The sequence below is a fragment of the Tubulanus polymorphus genome, chromosome 3 (assembly GCF_964204645.1).
Source record: "Tubulanus polymorphus chromosome 3, tnTubPoly1.2, whole genome shotgun sequence".
Classification (NCBI taxonomy): Eukaryota; Metazoa; Nemertea; class Palaeonemertea; order Tubulaniformes; family Tubulanidae; genus Tubulanus; species Tubulanus polymorphus.
The window spans coordinates 21,747,621-21,768,865 of NC_134027.1; the positions used below are offsets into that span (position 1 = coordinate 21,747,621).

At 39.6% G+C, this 21,245-nt stretch overlaps 1 protein-coding gene across 1 annotated transcript in view; it reads right to left on the minus strand.

Annotated features, from left to right (window-relative positions):
- Positions 1-21,245, minus strand: part of LOC141902395 (beta-hexosaminidase subunit alpha-like) — a 59,542-nt gene that overhangs the window by 33,987 nt on the left and 4,310 nt on the right. Inside the window, exons 4-5 of the mRNA XM_074790099.1 lie at positions 9,267-9,305; positions 2,502-2,990 (exon numbers count right to left, since the gene is read on the minus strand). Coding sequence (XP_074646200.1) covers positions 2,502-2,990; positions 9,267-9,305 — 528 coding nt within the window. The remainder of the gene's footprint in view (positions 1-2,501; positions 2,991-9,266; positions 9,306-21,245) is intronic.

A 21,245-nucleotide genomic window follows, 5' to 3' on the forward strand; every position in this document is an offset into this window, starting at 1 on the left:
GCATATATTCTGAAGTGCGTACGTAGAGCTCTGGTGACACGTAAAACTACACAGCGCACACAAAGCGCGAGGCATGCTGTGTAAAATAGAGCGTCACCATGCCCCCCTATCAGGGTGAAAGACATTCTAGAATTGCTCTCGTTCAATCAATAGTTTTTATTTTTAACTGATCAATAGATTTGCATTCTATAATCGAAATGAACCTATAATTTTCACGCTGGCTGTTGGCGTATAAAGGTTATGACTCGGTTGAATAGTTCGACCTTCATGACTATTTCATTCAGAAATATACTTTTGTATTATTTGATGACTGACTATTTCGAAACAGTTCCATGTTTGTGAACCTTTTTGTACTGTACAGTAGACTCCCCGAGTACAGAGTACAGTTGGTCGACATGGGACAACGTCGATGAATACAAAACAATTTTACTTTTTTTCTTTCTTAGAGTAGGGATTCACCTGTTTTTATTTGATGGGTAGATTTTGATTTGTTTCGTCTCGGTGCCCCTTAGAAACTCGTGACACCTGTCGGTAGCGAAATAGGGGATTAGGGCAGACACTATGAAAGGCTGTGATATAATACGCTCCTATCGTAAACTATTGTAAATATAGCTGTGTTTATACTGCATTATTCAGACTGTTCTAGATTTAGTCCGTTCTAATTCAGAAGCGTTCACACTAGCGAAAAGTCGGTACTGAATTTTCGAAGTGGAATGAATCATATAAGTCCGATCCAGATTGAGATTCAAGCTTAGTACGAATTTCATTCATCGATCATTTAAAGGCTGGCTTATGTCGACAAGCAACGCGACGCCTACCGACGCAACTGAGAGCAACCGCGATCGCAGCCCAGCTTGTGAAGACAGTGCTCCGATTCGCAGCAACTTTAACGTGGCCCTTTTTCGAAATTCAGCTATATAGGGGTTGGAGAATGGATAATGCTCTAATGAATGATTTGTATGAATATATGCTCAGTTGCACAGTCAAAGAGCCTTAGCTCTGGAAACCACGTCATTTAAATTCGCTCCAGTTGTATAGTAATAGGCTCAGCCTACGGCTGGCCTAAAAACGGTCCGAAAATGTTACTTTGAGCTAGTAGTTTATTCGACGTTTCGACTATATTCTAATATTATATCATATATTAGATCCTAATTATCCTGAAGATGACTATTAGGATATAGTCGAAATGTTGAATAAACTACTAGCTCAAAGTAACATTTTCGGACTGTTTTTCGTTATTATTTTGGGATTCTCTCTACATTTATTTCGAATAATTTGATTGGATGTGGATAGAATATGCGAGCTTTCATGGGTAGTTCACTAGAAAATCCAAATTGGCACGGATCAGACTCGAGCCAAATTTCGCCCGTGCCTAATTAGAGAGCGCGTTTACACGCAAACCATTCACTCGATACTAAACAATGCTCAAACAAAGCGAAGTGGATCATTTCCGGTACTAGTTGCAATTCAAACACAATCATTTGTCTGGTGCTAAAATTTGGCTCGGGCCTGGTCCGACGTTTCTGGTCGGGCCAAATTTGGCCTGGGCCAAACAGGCTCGGGCCCATTTGGCACGCGTGTGAACAGTTGTTCCAGGCACGGGCAAAGTTTGGCGCGGGCCAAAAATGCTTGTGTGATCGCGGCTAAAGACTGTGTTAATAACTACTGTTAGACTAACAAGACATTAAAGCCTGACTCATCAAGCGGTCACTTCTAGATCCGACCCAATCGTTTGATCATAAGAATCAGCAACAAGTTTCTTACGACCACCGGATCGGATCTTGTGTGACCTGAGCGTACTGACGACTGCTCGTAAGGTAAGGTCGACGAACAGCGATGTATGTACACCAGGGCTGCCAACCGCTGAAAAGAGCTATCGGTAATAAATTGAATTTTTTTCAGTAACATTTCATCGAAATATGAAAGAAAATGTTCAAATTAAGCGGTAATCAACAGTTAGACGTTCAGTAACACCTGTGATATTTCGGTACGCATCAAACATATTAAATCAGTACTTCTTATCATAAAATAGTAACAAATACGGAAAATCGGGAACAGTTGGTAGCTCTGCAATCGCGTGACTTAAGCGTTCAGTTCAAAATGATCGTGACTTGAGTGTAGCTAAGATCTGACAAACGAGTAGAGAAGTCCGCATCAACCTCGCTAGTGTTCTTAAAACCGAATCGCAGATGATCGGTCGGATATTGGCGCGACTAGTGTTTGGCTTAAGATACTGCCATTTAACCCTCTTTGGTCCATTCAAATTTGGACCGTACCAGAAACAGACCCATTTTCGGGGACAAAAAAGTAAATTTTCAGGTACACAAAATGGAAAAAATGTCAAAACAATTTTTAGGAGGAACAGTAGAAAATTGTTTCAGGGACAGCAATAGATTTTCAATAGCATCAAAAAAAATACCAGCAGGGACAGTGAGGCGTTTTCAGGGACTGTCCCCGACAATCAGGGCGATTGGCAGCTCAGTTTCACGATTTCTACTCACATGATTCGTCCGATTCTAAAGTCGGATACGTCGTGCACGGTTTAAAAACGGCGACGTCGACCATCTGAATGACCTCGACGAGACCTTGAGTTTGCAGGTGACGATTCAACTCGACGACTGGCGCGACGCTGACCCCGAGGTCGTCGAATATCGTCGCTTTGTATCGGCGGAACGCGTCCTGCAGGATGTCGCAGTCGTGTTTCAACGCGCGAAATTTGAACAGCTTCTTCTCGACCTGGTATACCGTCGTCGACGTGGTGTAGTATTGCGGCAGAGGCCACGGACTGCCGAAGCCGACCGTCGGGCCTTTGCGCACTTTGAACTTTTCCGTCGACGACAACTTGACCACGAAATCCGAGCCGTCCCAATAGGGGACTTCTTTCGGCCGCTTCTGCATGGCCGCCATGAATTTCTCCCATTGTCGCTTTCTGGCCCACTGAGCTAAAGCCGGCTCTCCTAAATTCTTCTTATGAAATTGGCCTCCGCCGGCTGAAATATTGATAAAATAAAAATGTATGAACAACATTGATTTGATAGAAAGCAATTAAAATCATTACGTAATTAGATGATTATGATTTAATTAAACATGTAACATTATTATTATTATCATTATCATTACAATTATTATCATTTTCTCATTATTATTATCATTATCAAAAACTTCTATCGATGTCGCATAAAATTTCAGCGGATGCCTCACTGCTGCCACTAGGTCGTCACATTGGTTTGAAATGGACGTAAGAACACTTTCGAGGATGGAACAATTCGATCGGTAGCGGCGTTCACTTGATGATATCAGTTCGGTACTAAGCGTTCGCCAATTAAATTATTCAGGGTTCATTAAGCACGGAAAGTGATTCCGCATCAAAAACCTGATCGCAGATTCGGCAATTAGTAAGTCGGCGTATCATAGTACACTACACTCAACCATGGGGGGGGGAGGATGAGTGTTGTTTATTAACCCACATAGCATTTTTACTCGTTTATGACTCTTTTTTTTAAGGGGCCCACACACATTTACGCCGCGCCAATTTCGTACGTACTTAGCACAGAATATCGGGCCAAGTACACGAGCCGAAAAAAGCCAACAGAAAAGGGAGCTGTGGCAAGCGTGTATATGCACAATAAAACCATATCTACACTCTTAGCACAAATGGTTCTTCAGAAGAACCTTAAGGGGTTCTTCGGCTTGCTTCTGCATGTATGAACCACAAGTGATTCTTTATCATCCTTGTCAAACCTGTTTAAATAGGGGGGGGGGGGAAATTGATAGTCATGTAATAAATCGACAATTTTCTATTCTGAAATCGAAATCGTCAAGTTTCTTAATAATTACGCATGGGCGTTGACGATGAATGCAGCACAAAATGCACAGAGTTGCCCGCACATGGCGTTGACTTTGCGAAAAAGATCAAACATGTTAGATATTTGGCGAACGACAAAATGCGCTGGAAACATCACCGGCACACGAGCCGAATACTGCGCTGCGCACTTTGCGTCCGCGTCTAAAAAGAACACAGATACGCACGCAGATGTATTCACTTTATTTGGTGCTTACTTCCAATATGCTTGACAAACGCGAATTGCGCAGACATTAACTACATTTATAGTTGTAACGTCAAATTTGTATTTCAAACTGCCATTCGGAAGGCAAGAGAGGTAGGTTGGAAATTTATTTAGAATATATACACGAAAACGATGATAGCATGTAAATGCCATCTTGAAATCACTTTTGATATCGCGGTAACTGAAGCTTACAAAGTGCCTAATCACGCGTGAACGCAACTGGCTCTGTGTACTCTTGAAAATTTGGCACCACGCTTTGTGTCTAATTTCATGTGAATGCCGCTTATGGCCCTATAGATTGTGGTACTGTCAACCCTATTGTTATTTCCTGATTCTTATCATCGCTATCGTGTTATGCGGGTACAGTGCAATCGATTTACACGCGCGTAATTATATGTTAATATTATCAGCATCATAGGTGTTCCAGTCACAGAAATCGGACCTAAATGATTTACTTCGCTTTGTTTGAACATTGTTTAGCATCGAATGAGTGGTTTGCGTGTGAATGCGCTTTCTAGGCACAGGCCAATTTGACTCGGGCGTGGCCGGATCCGGGCCAAATTGACCTACACAGAAAAATCTTCTGAAACTTTGTCAATTTTGAACTTCACCAGGAGCTCGCAGAAACTCGGTACTACACATTAGAAAAGGTTTCAAATGTTTTTCAGCTCGCCGTTACTGTTATCTTTGCTCAGTTGTTATATAGAATTATTTGGTTTGTACGCTACTTGCTTTACGCAAAATTATACCCCTTGCGAGCGAATCTGAACATAATCGCCCAGTGGTTACAAATATGCCCCCAAATCCCCCCCCCCCCCCCCGATCGCGCTGAAAACATACGTTGCACAATGATTACATCGATGAACATAAATGGCAGTTCCAACAGTTCGGGATATGAAGGCGGCTTACAGTGTGGAATAACGTACGTACGCTAATGAATTATTCAATATATTCTGTACTCAATAATTGACCAATTTGTCAATTGCGAAAAAATATTACCAAACACAGACAGTAAATATAGCTGTTCAAATAGTGCATCGCTCAAAGCTTTATTAATGCAACAGTTTTGATTTTCTAGGGCAAGGCCATGCTCTAACTATCAGCGATTCGAACCCGGAATTGAGAGTCTCCGCGGTACGGAACCCTGCCATGCTAGCCTGAGAGGTGTACCAAGTATCGTCAATTCAGGGAGGAATTGTGTGAGCGAGAATTACTTTGTGGATGGGTCAAAATGGCTGCCAGTCAGCCATCTTCGAAGATTTTTTCAAAATCTTAACATATATATAGTTTATTTTCAAGAGAAATTATAACAGATGGTCATGCATAACATTTCATAAAAATATGAATAAAGAGTCGACAAGATGTTATAATATCTAGTGAAGGATAGCCCAATAAAAAGCAAGAATGCTTGTTTGGAGCATTGGGCCACCTTAAAACACACACAAACACACATCATTCAAGCAAGAATGCTTGTTTGGAGCATTGGGCCACCTTAAAACACACACAAACACACATTATTCATTCCCCTCGCATACAGATTCAAACAACAAATAACACAGATCAATGAAAAGGGGGATAGGTGTCATATGTAATAATTACAAGCGGATTACAATCAACAAATAAACTAGTTTTATGATTGATAGTTTTCTATGGTCAATTTTTTTAATCTAGATTTCATTGAATCGATCGTAGTTGAGAGTTTGATGTGTTGGTTTAGATTTTGCCATTTTATTGGAATTAGGCGCAGAAAGTTATTGCCGAAAGTACTCGTTTTATGTTGATCCATACGTGGTTCATTTAATCACAGGTGCATGACTATATACAGTATCAAATAGATGGGTCATCAAAATACGAGCAAAAGCCTAAGAGGAGTTGTGTACGCATAAATAACTACACACTGTCTACAGTAAACCCCTCTTCTTCATTGGGGGTATAAAAAGGTTTACATCAAAGGTTTACATCAACAAATTCAACGTTTTATTTTTCCAAAATACTTAGTATAGTATTTCGGGCAACATTCATTCATTTGAAGACGCAATGAAAAAAAAACGACAATAGTCCAGGGTTCATAGTCTTTTTCCAGTCTTTGATTTTCCATACCTCTCCTAGAGCCAAAGACAATCCTAATTTCCATAGCTTAGACTCATGATAGCCTCATCAAAAGTTTATGGAAACAAATACAAAGTCTTACGGTACTAAAACTACAAGAACCAATCATCCAGACATTAAATCTTCCAAATTTTTAATAGCATAACTTTAAATTCCATAACTTTTCCAAGCCTTTTAAAAATGAAATATAACTTTACCAAGGCCAGCATGAGCACTGAACACCTATATATTGGTTATGGTCTATAAAAATAAAATTCCCGTAAAAAAAAAACAGCTCATCCAAAAAACAGTCTACGAAACTGTTTCACTGCACCTTTTACCGGTTAGCTATCATTGTGAGAAACAGTTTAGTTGTTTCTAGGCGACCGCGCAAAAACAGGAAACAGTGAAAATTATTCTGTTTCACACGTTCTATATACTTCCCTCTCTGTCTCTCCGCTACTATTCATTGTTAAACGTATGAAATCATGGCTGCTGTAGCAGCAAGGCTTTCGATCCCCCAAAAAGTACACAAAAACAAGCTTAATTTTGGTGTAATCTCCTATATTTTTTACATCAGCTCAATATATTTCAAAGCAATTATCAGCATTGATAGAATATATTAACACTTTATATTCCACTTTGATAGGGGCAGCAGATATCTTATATGGCTGGCTGATTTTCAGAGGGGTGGCCGCCCCTTTAAAACCTGTTGTGGAGAACACTGTAGGGTGAGATCGAAACGTTGTGTCTTTTATATATTTTAGATTTAATAAATAAATTCTGGTTTTTAATTCTTTTAATCTGTAAATAGTGGGATTTTATCTTATTACTGTGGAGATAATCAGACCTGTATGCTGTGAGAGTAAATAGATCAGTATTGGTTTACATTGAATTGTTGTGAATGTCTATTGTAACATTATCAGTGAATAAAATCTTTTGTCATCTTATCTTAATCACGATCAATTTCAGTATTAAAGATGGCCGCCATGCAACTCGTGCCATCAGAGACAACGACGACAAATTGTTCGATAAATCAATTATCGTCGTCGAGTAACAGTTGTCGGAAATATCTAATTACAGTTTACAGGGAGAATAGAACGCAGCGCTGTATCTGGAGAATGGAAACCGGCAGGGCGTCTTTGAGTCCAGACATGAATCAGCTCGATCCATTAAATTCCCCTTTAATCCATTACGACAGATTAACATCCGAGTAAGTTCGCTTAGATAATCCCTGATTAATGAACAACATATCGCGGGTGAGACGAGAAAGGCTGTCTGGATGATGGCGACAGTCGCGATCAACAGTAATGCGCTCGAAAGATCCCGTTCCGACTCGCAACACGGTACGGCTCTTGAATGCGTCCCCTCTGAGAAATTCCAGCACATGGAGAATTCGAAGAAGCAATAACGGGTTTTCTGCCTTGCTGGCTTAGATAAAATAAAAGTTTCACTGAAATCAGTGTAATCAGTTATCAATCAGATGATTTTACCAAAACTAGTGGTAACTTTAAGAGTACTATGTATTTTCAATAGCAAATGTCGAGAGAAAAAAGAAAAATGTGTCATGAAAATAATAATAATAATCGGAATAACAAAAGGGTTTTCTGTTGAATGACCAGAAAACCATAATTACCCCTTTTCTGGGGTAAATTCTTTTTGGGATTAGTTCTTAAGATTACTTCTTCAGTTTGATTACAGATCAAAATTTCAGGAATAGGCCTATATTAATCATAATAATGAATACATAAATCATATCTTTTTTCATGCGGAATCGACTAAATTTCCTAGTTATCAACCTTGTTTCAAATGTGGTAGCACCGTCGAATAATGAAATTAGTATTTCTACTGAGTGTTTATAAGTATACTATGTATTCATCCCTAAGTACTTTCGCTCGTTGATTTAGAGAAGTATATTTTCGTATCATTTTAAAATTTCCGTTGTCCCTCCAGGGTTGAGTGGGTTTGAACGTAAATAGAATGGATAATCAAATCAAATAATAACCAGAGGATAAATCACCTATAAAAATGGTACCTTCGTGTACCTCAAATGTATATATGTTCTCTTTACGGGAAAAGTTTGCGCTGTAATTGACACACTAATCTATTCACCTCACATCACACAAAAACGTTCACATGGGGGCTCATTAATTCAGGCCGGATTCAACGTTTAGGAATAGTGATTACAAACTCTCTACTGGCTCTCTAATGGGTTTACAGACTATGCGATCCCAGAATAAAGCGTAGGACACACCAAAGCCGCGATCACAAGCATTTTTGGCCCGGAACAACACTGTTCACACGAGTGACATGCCTGTTTGGCCCAACCAAGAGCGTCGTACCCGGTCTGAGCCAAATTTCATTAGCACGTGAATTGCAACTGGTTCCAAATCTACCCCAAATACAAGGGGTAAAAATCCTCTGCGCACTTGAGTTCCTCGAGTGTCCTAGTGTAGAACCCTGACATAGTAGTTAGTGCCTAATGCGCTATATATGGGACGGGAAATTAAGGCCCTGCCCGTCGCACAAGAGTGCTGCATTGAGTTCGACTCATGTGCAGGTGATTTTTCTGGTGTATTTTGCTATTCCCTTAATATCTAACATGTTTGATATTTTTTCACCCAGCGCAATGTACGCTCCGGTGTGCAGGCAACTCAACGCACTTTACACCGCTTTAGTCGCTGATGCGCGCGCGCGTTATTACTCGAAGACTGATGAAAGAGGCTAGCATATCAATTTCAGTACGGAAAATTGTTTATTACGTGACTCCTAATTTCTGCATTAAATCTAGAATTACTAGATTATCATTACTACTCCCTTGATCTGGGAATTTTTTAGGCAATAGGAACAGAAGAATTCCTTTATATCCAAATAAATGAAGGACGATGAAAAGTTGCTTGTATATGCTGCACATAGTAGATATGCATCTCATAAACTGTACACACACTTGCCACAGCTCCTTTTGCTGAGCGCATTTATTTTCGGCTCTTGTACAGGGGGCCTATATTCTGCACTAAATGCGTATAAACTTTGCGCAACAGCGCAAAATGCTTACACAATATTCCCTTATGCGCGGGTGGCATGTTCGAGAAAACATAACTGGTTTCTTACCTGCTTTGTTGTCACCAGCCTCCTTTTCTAGCCTGTTATCTGAAAAAAAATTGAAATGATCATCAACAATTTATGCTCTGAGAAGTTCGTTCAAATCCAGGCGTGGCGGAGAATCTAGTCCGAATGTTCTCTCCTATGGCCTCTCAGTAGAAACCTCAAACCTGTTAACCCTTTGATTCACTCCTTCATTTATACACCGCTCTGCAGTGTTTTAAATCGGTGATGCACTAGTACACCGCATCCCGGTGTATTGATTAATTAGTTTTTATCACTATGGCAGCACCTGTCAAACAAATCGAAATATTGGTAACTAGCGATACACCGCACCATAGTGTAGACGCATTATGACGGAATGCCCATTATAGGACACACTTGGGTAGAATTTTTCCGTATTTTCAAATTATCTCCAGCACTTTCTGGAATCATTTTGTCAGCACGGAAAGGGTTAGTAATGGCCTGAATGACGTTGGGGAGACAGTATAGACAACTAAATGTGGCATGAACTATGACCATAACAGGCATTTCATTTCATAGCTATATTCCATCAACATTAATGATCTCTAAGTAAACAAAATCTAAGCACTTTTCCCATGATATTACGTACACTTCAGCAAATCTAGTTTGCCATCATGGTTTGACAGCACCGTTTTGGCATGTCACCGCCAACTAAATCAGGCCGGCATAATATTGAAGATGTTTTTCTGAATTACGTGAGCGTATTGTGGGTAAACAATGACTGATCAATAAAAACGGTTTATGAAGAATTATGAATTATTCATAATCTGAATGCAAGATCTTCACTAGCAACTAGTTGTCTCCAGTCGCTTTGTCGATGTACGCTAAGCTTTACCGAATGAACTGATGCATACTATAAGCAAATCAACTGATTGTTGATAAAATATTGGATTGAAATGTTGCACTGAAGGTATATGTGACATTGAAGTTGCAATCACATGAATTTTGGCCGTGTCCAATTAGGCCCGGAACAACAGTTCACAAGGGTGCCAAATGGGCCTGTGCCAAATTTGGCCTGACCAAATACATTGTACCAGGCCCGAGCCAAATTCTAGCACAGCAACTGGTGCCCACTTCGCTTTGTTTAGCATTGTTTATCAACAAGTGGTTTAGTATGTGAACACGCTCTCTAGTTAAGCACGGGCCAAATTTGACTCGGGCCTGATCGTCTCTGTGCGATCGCAGCTATATGGTAGAATATGTAGTAGCTTTATCCGGTAAATAAGAAAAGTAAAAACCCTCATTATATCGTACATGCAAATCATAATATGAAAGAACTTGAGGCGATAATACAGAAGGCATCCCTGGTAAGCAGTGAAGGCATAATCTGACAATTTTGACAGAGTAGTAGACGGCGACGAAGCGAGCCCTGGTAAGTAAGAGAGAAATGATCAATCTAGAGGATTAAAATAACATCTTCTTGCAGATCCGGCGATGATTGATGAAAAGATTATGATCCAATAAAGCAGGGTATGATTCGATAATCAGATCTCGCAACGTTCAAAATATAGCATAAGCCCGATAGGCTATACGGCGAAGCATGGCATATATCTTAATCACTGTATGATGGGAATCTATCTAGGGTATGGATTGAATGCATTCATTAACCTAGACTCACTGGTCAGTTTCCTCAATTGCCATCATTACGTAATAATCAATAAAATCAAACGATAATAAGCCTATTTATCTGAATGCAATATGTAATAGTCAATTGGTCCCCATAGAGACTCAGGGGATTTAGTGACTCGGATACTCTACAAGAGAACCCTCCTCCCAACGATGGGATATCTCCACTAACTAGGGGCCTAGAGACACCATGTCTCTACTATCGGACATGCATGCCCAACAATTTCAATATCCCCTAAAGACCAAAGACTGATACCCCAACGTGAAACAGAAACAATTTTCTGGTTTATTTTTCTTGCTCCGAAACAAAGAAACACAGTTTACCGGAACTCCATTCCACGAAACCAACATGTTAGTTTCAGCAAACAAGAAAATACAAAATTTATACTACAGACACACAAATGACTCCCTTTTGGAAACCCGGCTAGTTGTTTTCCTTCGTACTTGCATCGCACAAAAGAAAACTCTCCTCCCAATTACTCTGATTTCCGTGCAAATTTTCCCACATTGGAACGAACAGTCATAATTTGAAGATTCTAAAATTCTAGTAATATCTGTGTCAACAGTTATGCTTTTATGACACTTATAAATACACGAAGCAAATTTATAAGGCATTGCGGACACTTGGAAGGCACTAGACCAGCAGCAACGAGCGTGACTTGTTAGGCATTCCCGCGCACTCGACGCATTTCTTCCCAGTTAATTCTTTTTATTTGTAGCAAACCGTCCAATTTCGTTCGGCGAAGTGTTCGCATGAAGGCTCGGCGGCAAATGAAAAAGCCGAAATATATACATATATATATATATATATATATATATATATATATATATATATATATATATATATATATATATATATATATATATATTTGCTGGCGAGCGATATTTGAATGTACCCCAGGGTAGTCAATGCCATGGTAACAACAGGAAACAAATCCTTCAGACGTACCGAAATCGACGTTTCTCGTCATTTCATAATACTCGAAACGGAAATCGACCTTTTACTAGAATTGGAGTTCGACTTAATTCTCTTCCGTTGACGAAATTCCGAACGATACCCGTTAACGTCGATGACAAACGCCAAGCCGGATACGTTCGCTGCAGTTGGAAAACACTTGCAAACGCGAAATCGTTTTCATCGTATTTATGTTTCAGTTGTATGGCACTCGAAAACGAAACAAGAGGTCAGTTGAACTTAAGACTTTCGACGATGGGGAAATCAGAAGTTCAAGACGGTAAAAAAAGATGAAAATACTCCGTGGCAATTGGCAGTCTATCACTGCACCCACTTGTTTTTGGCCAGTGCCAAATTAGGCCTGGAACAACTGTTCATACAAATACAGGTGCCAAATAGACTTGTGCCGTTTGGCCCACGCTTAATTTGGCCCGACCAAAAATGTCGAGGCCCGAGCACTGGACCAAATGATAATGCTTGAATTGACACTGGTTCCGGAAATGACTCGAAATCGCTTTGTTTGATGCTTAATTTCAAGAGCAATCGAGCTGAGCTCAGATGTGATGCGGCAGAACTGAGCGAAGGAATTAGGCCTATAGCCGATCAAGGACTGCATTAGTATCTAGCTAGTCAAAAACTTTCAAATTCGAGCCTTTAATCTTGAAATTTCTAACTTTGAATTTGAATTGCACTATTCAAATTTCGAGTATTTTTAAAGGAAGATCCACCAGTGTTTATGTCGATATAAGCTGGGCTTCGATCGCAGTACCTCTCAGGCGTCGTGTCGCATGTTGACATTAAGTAAGCATTAATCCATCAAAACCTGGCACCAGCCTGCACAATTTTAACAAAAACATTTCATTGATCATAAAAATCTTTACATGTTAACAGAGGTCCCCTTTGTGACATGGTAGCATCATGCGATCGTTCAATCCTAGCAGACGCAGCTAGAAAAAACACAGAATCGTTTTCATTCGAATTAAATTTTCTGATCAGAACATTAAGTTTTCGATCGAAGCGTTTTTGTTCCAAACAACAAAATTCTGATGGAACTAAATGGTCTTTTGTTATAATGATTAATCTTTATTCGAACAAAATAATCTTCGCACTCGAACACAAAGGTTTAATCTGAACCTGGGTTTTCTTCGTATCCAATATCCATATCACGCCTTTTAGTTTGAAGCCCATCTTCCATGTTTCTGACCATGTACGGAACACAGCTTGTTTAGGTCATTTTGGAAATTTACTCGGTCTGGTAATTTACCCGGTTACTGTGTATATCATTAATAACGACAGTGAAGAGAAGAGGACTTCGGATACTACCTTGCGTAACTCCCATAGTGAGACCAACTAATTCCAAAATGAGGCGTTCCGTTGATTTGGGCCACCTGTTTTCGTTTCGGAGATAACTGCTGAGCCATTTGATCGACCCATCATTGATACTGTTTCCCAATAGCTTGTTTAGTAATGGCTGATGTTGTACCTTATCAAATATTTGTGTCGAATTCCATAAAGACTAATTAAGGCCTAACAGTCGATTTTCCAGAGTCAAATAAGACCATCTGGTCCAGTCGTCGATGGTTTCAAGTAGGTATAATTGACTGTTTGTCGACCTTCCTTTTATAAAACCGTGTTGACCGTTGAACAGGATTTTAAGACTGTGCAGAAAACCCGCTATGGCTGCTTTGCAGCTATATTTTCTCACTTTTTTTTAAATTGTCTATCTTCCTTCCGATTTTATTGTTTGGCTTTTCCGTGAGGATTTTCATGAAACTATGCATTGCAATTAGTAGGTTGTATGTGACGATATACATGAGCTTTAATACGTATTAATTGATACAGCAGGCTACAATTGTGTTTTTTTTCGAGTACACAGATAGAGATCTGAAACGAATACGTGTTTCGTATAGATGATGTTTTTTCCTTTGTATCATTGAAAATAGAATCGGATGTGATGTTTTTTGTCAAATGAAATAAAATCCCATTGGATATATATGATTGTTCTTTCGCTTAATAAAATTCTATTGAATTAGCAGTGCAAGCTCTTGCCTAATTAGCATATCGAGGTCATCCATGCCTGACGACGATTTGGGATTAAGTTATAGCCCATGACACTTGCATAATCATCAAAGATCAACTATATGTAGCAAAAAAAAACCGACTCATCCCAAAAACCGAAGCAACTAAAGATTTCACAGCAATCGAACTCAACTCGAAATACAATTTTTTCGTCATGGTATAAAACCTGAAAGTAATAATAATAATAATAATAATAATGATAATAATAATAATAATAATAATAATAATAATAATAATAATAATAATAATAATAATAATAACTAGGGGTCCAGGGACACCATGCCCACTTGGGAAATGGTTTCAAATGCTCAACAATCTAACAATTTCAATATTCAACGCCCCCTGGTGACCATTTACAAAAACCAACGACCTTGAAACTCACCAAAATCATAGAACATGTCAGCAGTTACGATTTTGTAATTGATTGTGAAAACAAAATATACCTCGTTACCAATTTAATATGGAAATACTAAGTCATTCTACTATTCAACGCCCCCTGGTGACCATATTCAAAACCCAATGACCTCGAAACTCACCACAATCATAGAACATGTCATGAACTACAACTTTGCAATTGATCATGGTAACAAAATATGCCTAGGTACCAATATAATAAGGAAATACTAAGTTATTCTACTATTCAACGCCCCCTGGTGACCATATAGAAAAACTAATGTCCTTAAAACTCACAACAATCATAGATGATGTCATGAGCTACAACTTTCCAATTGATTGTGGTTACAAAATATGCATAGGTACAAATATAATAAAGAAATGCTTAGATATTGTATTATTCAACGCCCCCTGGTGGCCATATACGAAATCCAATTACCTTGAAACTCACCGCAATCATAGAACACGTTATGAGCTACAACTTTCTAATTGATTGTGGTAGCAAAATACGCTTAGGTATCAATATAATGTGGAAAAACTTTTTCCCACTTACGAATGAGTACTGGTGACACCAAGATGGCCGCCAATTGCGTCATAATTGGCTGATGAAAAATACCTGTCTGAGGTATAAAACATCCCTTTCCAAAGAATACCCATCACAAATTGTAATGAGAAATGGCAAACCAGTAGGAAGCTACAGGACTCAGAATTCGGGCCAAAATTAACATTTTTGGGCACTAAAAAGGTCATAGGACGGCCATCTTGAGTCCGACCGACCCAATTTTTGTTATGTTGATGGGCCCTGGGGATTCACATATCCGAAAGATCAAGGTAATTGATCAAAGCGTCTTCAAAATTTCCCTCAAAAAGTTCAAAAATGTGTAAAAAGTGCTGATTTTGGCGAACAACAATGGCTGCCAGTCAGCCATCTTGATTCTGACAGGGCCAGTTTTTGGGCTGAAGATGTGTCTAGGGTAGATACACCTGTAACCCAAATATCAAGACGTTACCTTGAAGCGTCTTCAAAACTTCCCAAAATAACTGGATTCCGTCTACGGACGGACGGACGGACGACGGACGAAAAGTGAACGCAATAGCCCGCTGGGACTAAAGTCCCAAGTGGGCTAATAATAATAATAATAATAATATGTGTCTTATATAGCGCTTAATCCAGCGAGCGCTTTACAATTTCCGGTATTATTACCCCAGCCATTTAATACTCTAACAAGTGTCAGTCATCTCTCCCTGGGGAGAAGTAACACCGAGCGAACACTAGGCGCTCAGGTATCATCTATCAGGCCAGGTACCGATTTACTCCTGGATGGAGAGCAGCATCGAGGATAAGTGTCTTGTAAAACAGTAAGCCATCTATAGGCTAAATACATTAACTATGAGCTTCTTGAAAATGATATACTAAATACATGAAACATGAGCTTCTTGAAACTGATATTTTCGCGTTCGGATTTTCAGGAAAAACCGCCTGGCCTGTTATCTATTACAATCTCAGCCTCAAGATTCGCTCCCTTTGCTTAGCAACGGTTTTCTCGATGAAAATAACAGAAGACCAAATCAATAAGTAAAAAAATACAGCAAAAATACTATTGGATGAAAAGCCATCTGTGTTCATATGCTAACTATAGAAGATACCATGATTTTTCTTCGGAAACCCATCTGTCGCAGACACGACGCATCAGTCAATTGAAAAAAATTGATCCGATAGTCCTGGTAAAGTTATGATCATCGACGTCATAACTAATACACGGAGCAAAGTCAGCACTGCTTTCAATCAGTCAAACGAAATTCAGGACTTCGCTTATCGACAACAAGATGCGTGACTCAGTTGGGAAGTAAATTTCCGAAGGTTTCGAAATCCTTCAATTTTATTTAAAATTTATGATAGATTTTGGTGTGTTTCGGTATATACGTATATATGCGCATACATATATTGATGCTTATCCGACTGATGCCATGTCTCGATATTAATGTTATAGTGATGTATACAGAGCATTCGAACGGGGGCGGCAGGGGCGACCAAAGCCGCCCCACTTTTTGGCTTAACAAAAATTTTTTGGCGCCCTCTTAACCCTTTCAGTGCTGACTAATGAATACCCTATAGTGCTGGAGATAATTTGAAAATTTTGAAAAATTCCACCCTAGTGTGTTGAATAACGGGAATACCACTATAGTGCGTCTACACCGCAGCGCAGCGTATCATTAGTTACTAGTATTTCACTATGTTTGACAGGTGCTGCCATTTTTCATAAGAGATAATTACTAATTACTAATTAAATCAATACACCACAGTGCGGTATACTCGCGAAATCCATCACCGATTCATACACCGCACTGAAAGGGTTAAAACGTTAATTAAAAAGGGTTAACACCATAAAAACTTTTCATAAGCCACTACGAATGAGAGATGTTAAACAGTCACACAAAACGTCATCGAAACATGTGCATTGTAGTTTACAACCAGCAGTTAGAAGCAATGAGGACTCTACGTTCGACTGTGGCAATCGAGGATTCCACTTGTGGCAAGCGAGGATGCAGTGAGGATTCACCAGGTTCGCTAGTGTGCAATCAGACAACAACTCCCGGATTCTTCTCATATTCGATTAAAGTCTATCCATAATTTCTCAAATTCTTTGAATGGTGATCAGTAAAAACCACCTTAAATATGAACCTTAAGATCATCTGAGTTTATCAGAATGAGTGATTTGCCTAATTTCTGACGAGGGATGCTAAAAATCTAGATGAAAGTTCATTGAAAATGATATAGATTTGAACTAGGTTGTCGCGCTGTTATGCACGCCATCTAGCGGGATAGCTGGTGGCACGAAGTCCTCATTAACCCACTTTAATACTGTAACCTATGAGGCACTGCTCGTGCTGATTCAAAACAATAGGGTGCTGCAAACATGAAACAGCTGCTTCTTTCCTATCATTCATAAAGGCAGCAAATTTGATAATGACAAATTATTGCACATATATAACCCATTGATCTAGTGAGAAGTTATAACATTTACTTCATGACAGCTGACGTATTGTGGGTGATGCCTATCACTAGTCTTATAATCATATCCAAAGTGACCCTTGACCCCTAGTTACATGAAAAATCCCCAAATACACAAACCTCCATGCCACATTTCACCTATATGTATATATATATCACTACATTCTCCATTTTTCCACAAAGCGCCAATATTTTCATCGTAAGTATTTTTCTTGTTTATGCTTTTTTTCAAAAGCACGTTGTACCGCGTAGCAGCTCGTCGTTCTCTGTACTAGGTGGTTGGCTCACGACTTCTCATGCTTCTGTGAATGAGACCGTGAAATGGCCCCAAAACGCATCTCCCGCGATTGAATTCTCAAAATTCCCCCTTGTATATTTCACTCAGTACGTCTCGACTGTATCAACATGATAAAGAGTTTTATTGAATCGAATTGTCAATAGCAAGCCAGGAAGATATGAAACTGATCAGTCGAGTCAAACACCACCACACCAGCCCCCCCCCCCCCCGCACATGAGCAGCTGAATAATCCGGAGGCAAACAGTGCAGCTGATGATCGCTGCTAGTACACCAATTTTAGTGTATATATCATATCAAAAATTTATGACGACTAGTCTTTATGAATTTTTGATTATGCACAGCTCTTCGTCAATAGTGTACTACATGCCGCGTACGTAGTCTTGGTGTCTTGAATCTGGGAATAGATTACCAGGTGTTGATATTCATGGAATTATCCAATCTGGGAATAGATTACCAGGTGTTGATATTCATGGAATTATCCAATAACTCACTTTTCATCAATTCATTTCAGTAACTGCATTTCCAATGGATATACCGGGCCATTGGCAACGCACCGGATATTCGGCGTGTTTGTCATGGCGGCATTCCCGAATGTTATTTATAGCTCATGTCCGCGCTCCGATTGACAGCTAGGTCAGTTATTAAAATGAAGAACAAACAACAATACCGACTTCAAAGCTTCTTTCCAGTTCCGAAAATACGCATCTAACGAACACGAATATCTGCTTTCACATTTTAAAAAAACTGCCACACAAAACTAGCTTTTTTCCTTTAAAAAAATCAAAAACCCTGTCAAAGGCTTTTTCTAATTACTTAAGAGTACTGATTTTTTTTCAAGAAAAAAATGGAAGGGCAAAGGGAAATAAAGGACCACGGGTCCAGTAGAATCAACGGAGTACATTTTACCAGTCAAATTTCCGAATATTAAGCAAAACCAAGCGAGTCACCACTTCCGGAGCCAGGTCGCAATTCGCACCCAAAAATTATACCCGAGCTAAAATTTGGCTCGGCCCAAGCGGGCAGGTCCATTCAGCTGATAGGTTATCGCGTCTATATTCATTATCTACGTTGTGTAAAGTTTTATGCCGTATATATACCTAATAAGAGAAATGTATTTTTGCTATTAACCTATATATGACAGTACTCACAAGTAGTAAATTATCACGTAATGCACATTGTAATATGTATTTGGTGTTAATTAATAACATCAAATTTTAAAAAAACTGACATGATTTAGTACGTATATACAGATATATGTATATACACGTATTTACATGCACTATCTAAATACACTACCAACAAAATACTACCAACCAGTATAGGCCAAGTTGTTCTAATAACGTGACTGGTAGAATTGCAGGAGCAATCCAAGAACATTTGATTTGAGTGTTACAACAAAATCACTGCCATTCCATCAGAATGACATAAGAAAAAATCACCCAAAAAAATTCCACGCGACACCATTGTATTGCATGAAATTCAGAGTACGCCAATAGGGGTTATGGAATTTCTTTAAAAATAAGATAATAAGGGTTATTATGAGAAGAACAAGATTTTCAAGACGAAGGCCCGGTTGCTCAAGTATGCAAATGAATTCTTGCTTCGTTTTCATATACCAGGGAGAGTCATGCGTGTGACCAGTGCGTTACCCAATTACAGGCAAAGCCCCCATAGCGCCTGCCCTGGAAAATAACCCACTTATATAAAGATCGATAAGTAACAATGATTTTGTGGTTTCCACAGACCAACTGCTTCCACAGTTTTTGCTAATAGCATACTATCAAAGCAACAAACAACCGCAATAATCTCGTTATCGGCGTGATACCTGGCAAGGCTTTAAAAACGTAACTAATATAAGTATGTATGCTCCAGTAACATAATAAGCTCTCCTTATCAAATACGAATGATATAGGCTATGGTGGTTTTGAAAAGGAATGCCATTAATTTTCTTCGGAATCTATAGACCAGTATTCTCTGGCCACCGTATAGTTCCAATGTCTCCCGAACTAGACATTGTTTTTAGTAAGTAGTCAGAGGCTTCTGTCCGTAGCTTCTAGATGTTTCGCACGCTGATGCGTAGCTAGCTACCTGCGTGAACTTGACGCAACAGTTATTAGGGTTATTTCGTTAGTTGATAATAATTACGTGGACTCCAATAAACCCAACGGAACAACATCAGGCATCTGTGATGAACTTGTGAGATCAGTACAGCCATAGTGGCTCACTAAGTAGAGCAATTGACTAACATGTCAGTAGATCGGGAGTTCGACATTTCTGGAGTGGTTTCCACCAGCAGAGCGGAGGGGGCTCAGTGTTGGTGGTCCGGGTTATCCACCATCAAAGATCCTCTACATTACATAACACAGTTATAGATTCTAAAATGCCCCTTGGCTGATTCATCAGCAATAAAATTGATTATTTTGAAGTTCTGGGCTAATGAATGAACTGTTTCCACAGGAATTTCGCTAGTCTATCATCACACGATTGAAAAGTAAGGTATTGCCAGGTAGTGCATGTTACACTGCAGATGTTTTTCCAGATGTTTTGCAGTATAAAAATAATACATCACTGAAAGAACATTATAGTGTAGTAACTTTCACTAACAGGGAAAATTCAGGGGTGCCTTCCAATTGCAGTAGAGATAACTCGTCGCTTATCCGTTGGGACCTATGTCTTAGTCTTGTTGATGGATAATTGAGGATGGCCAGTTACTGAACATCATTTTAAATGATGAAGAACTTCTGGAGTTTTGCGATTGGGGTTTCAAAATTTGGACAGAAAACCGAGGGTGTCGGAAAAGACTCCGATGGTGGATGATCGTTTAAGCTCTCCGGCAAAAAGGAACCAAAAACTGCCTCTAAGAAAAAATCTGCCTAAAAAAATACCCTATATTCATTCTATATTCCTCTATAGCCGCGATCACACAAGCATTTTTGCCCCGGGCCAAATTTTCACACGGGTGCCAAATGGGCCCGAGTCTGTTTGGCCCGACCAAAAACGTCGGACCAGGCCCGAGCTTATTTTAGCACCAGGCAAATGATTGCGTTTGAATTGCAACTGGCACCGTAAATGATCCACTTCGCTTTGTTTAAGCATTGTTTAGTATCGAGTGAGTGGTTAGCGTGTGAACGCGCTCTCTAATTAGGCATGGGCCAAACACGGAGCCTGATCCGTGCCAATTTGGCCTGGGCCAAATCTTCTCCGTGATCGCGGCTTATAACTGACGCAAATGTACTTCTTCGCCTGATCGTGACGATTGAATTTTCCCACTAATTTATACGCCCGATTGCGAATGGGCTCACATCGCGATTGAAATATTACGACAGTTTTCCCTGCTTTAATGCAAATCAAATGAGTTGTTTTGATAAAGCGAGTCTTCCGATAAAAAATAACGCATCTAACCGGCTTAATACATAGACTGGTGGCTGCTGAGAGGCAATCTGTCCGCCCAAGAAATCTTGGGCGGTGTAACGGACTGATGAAGAGTTTGTGGCCATGGTTTGTGTAAGGGTGAGCTTCCGCACGAGGCATTTAAACCCTGGCAAGCGAGGATGACTGGTTTATAGAATTCGATCGCTGGCATAAATTATAAGCCACAAA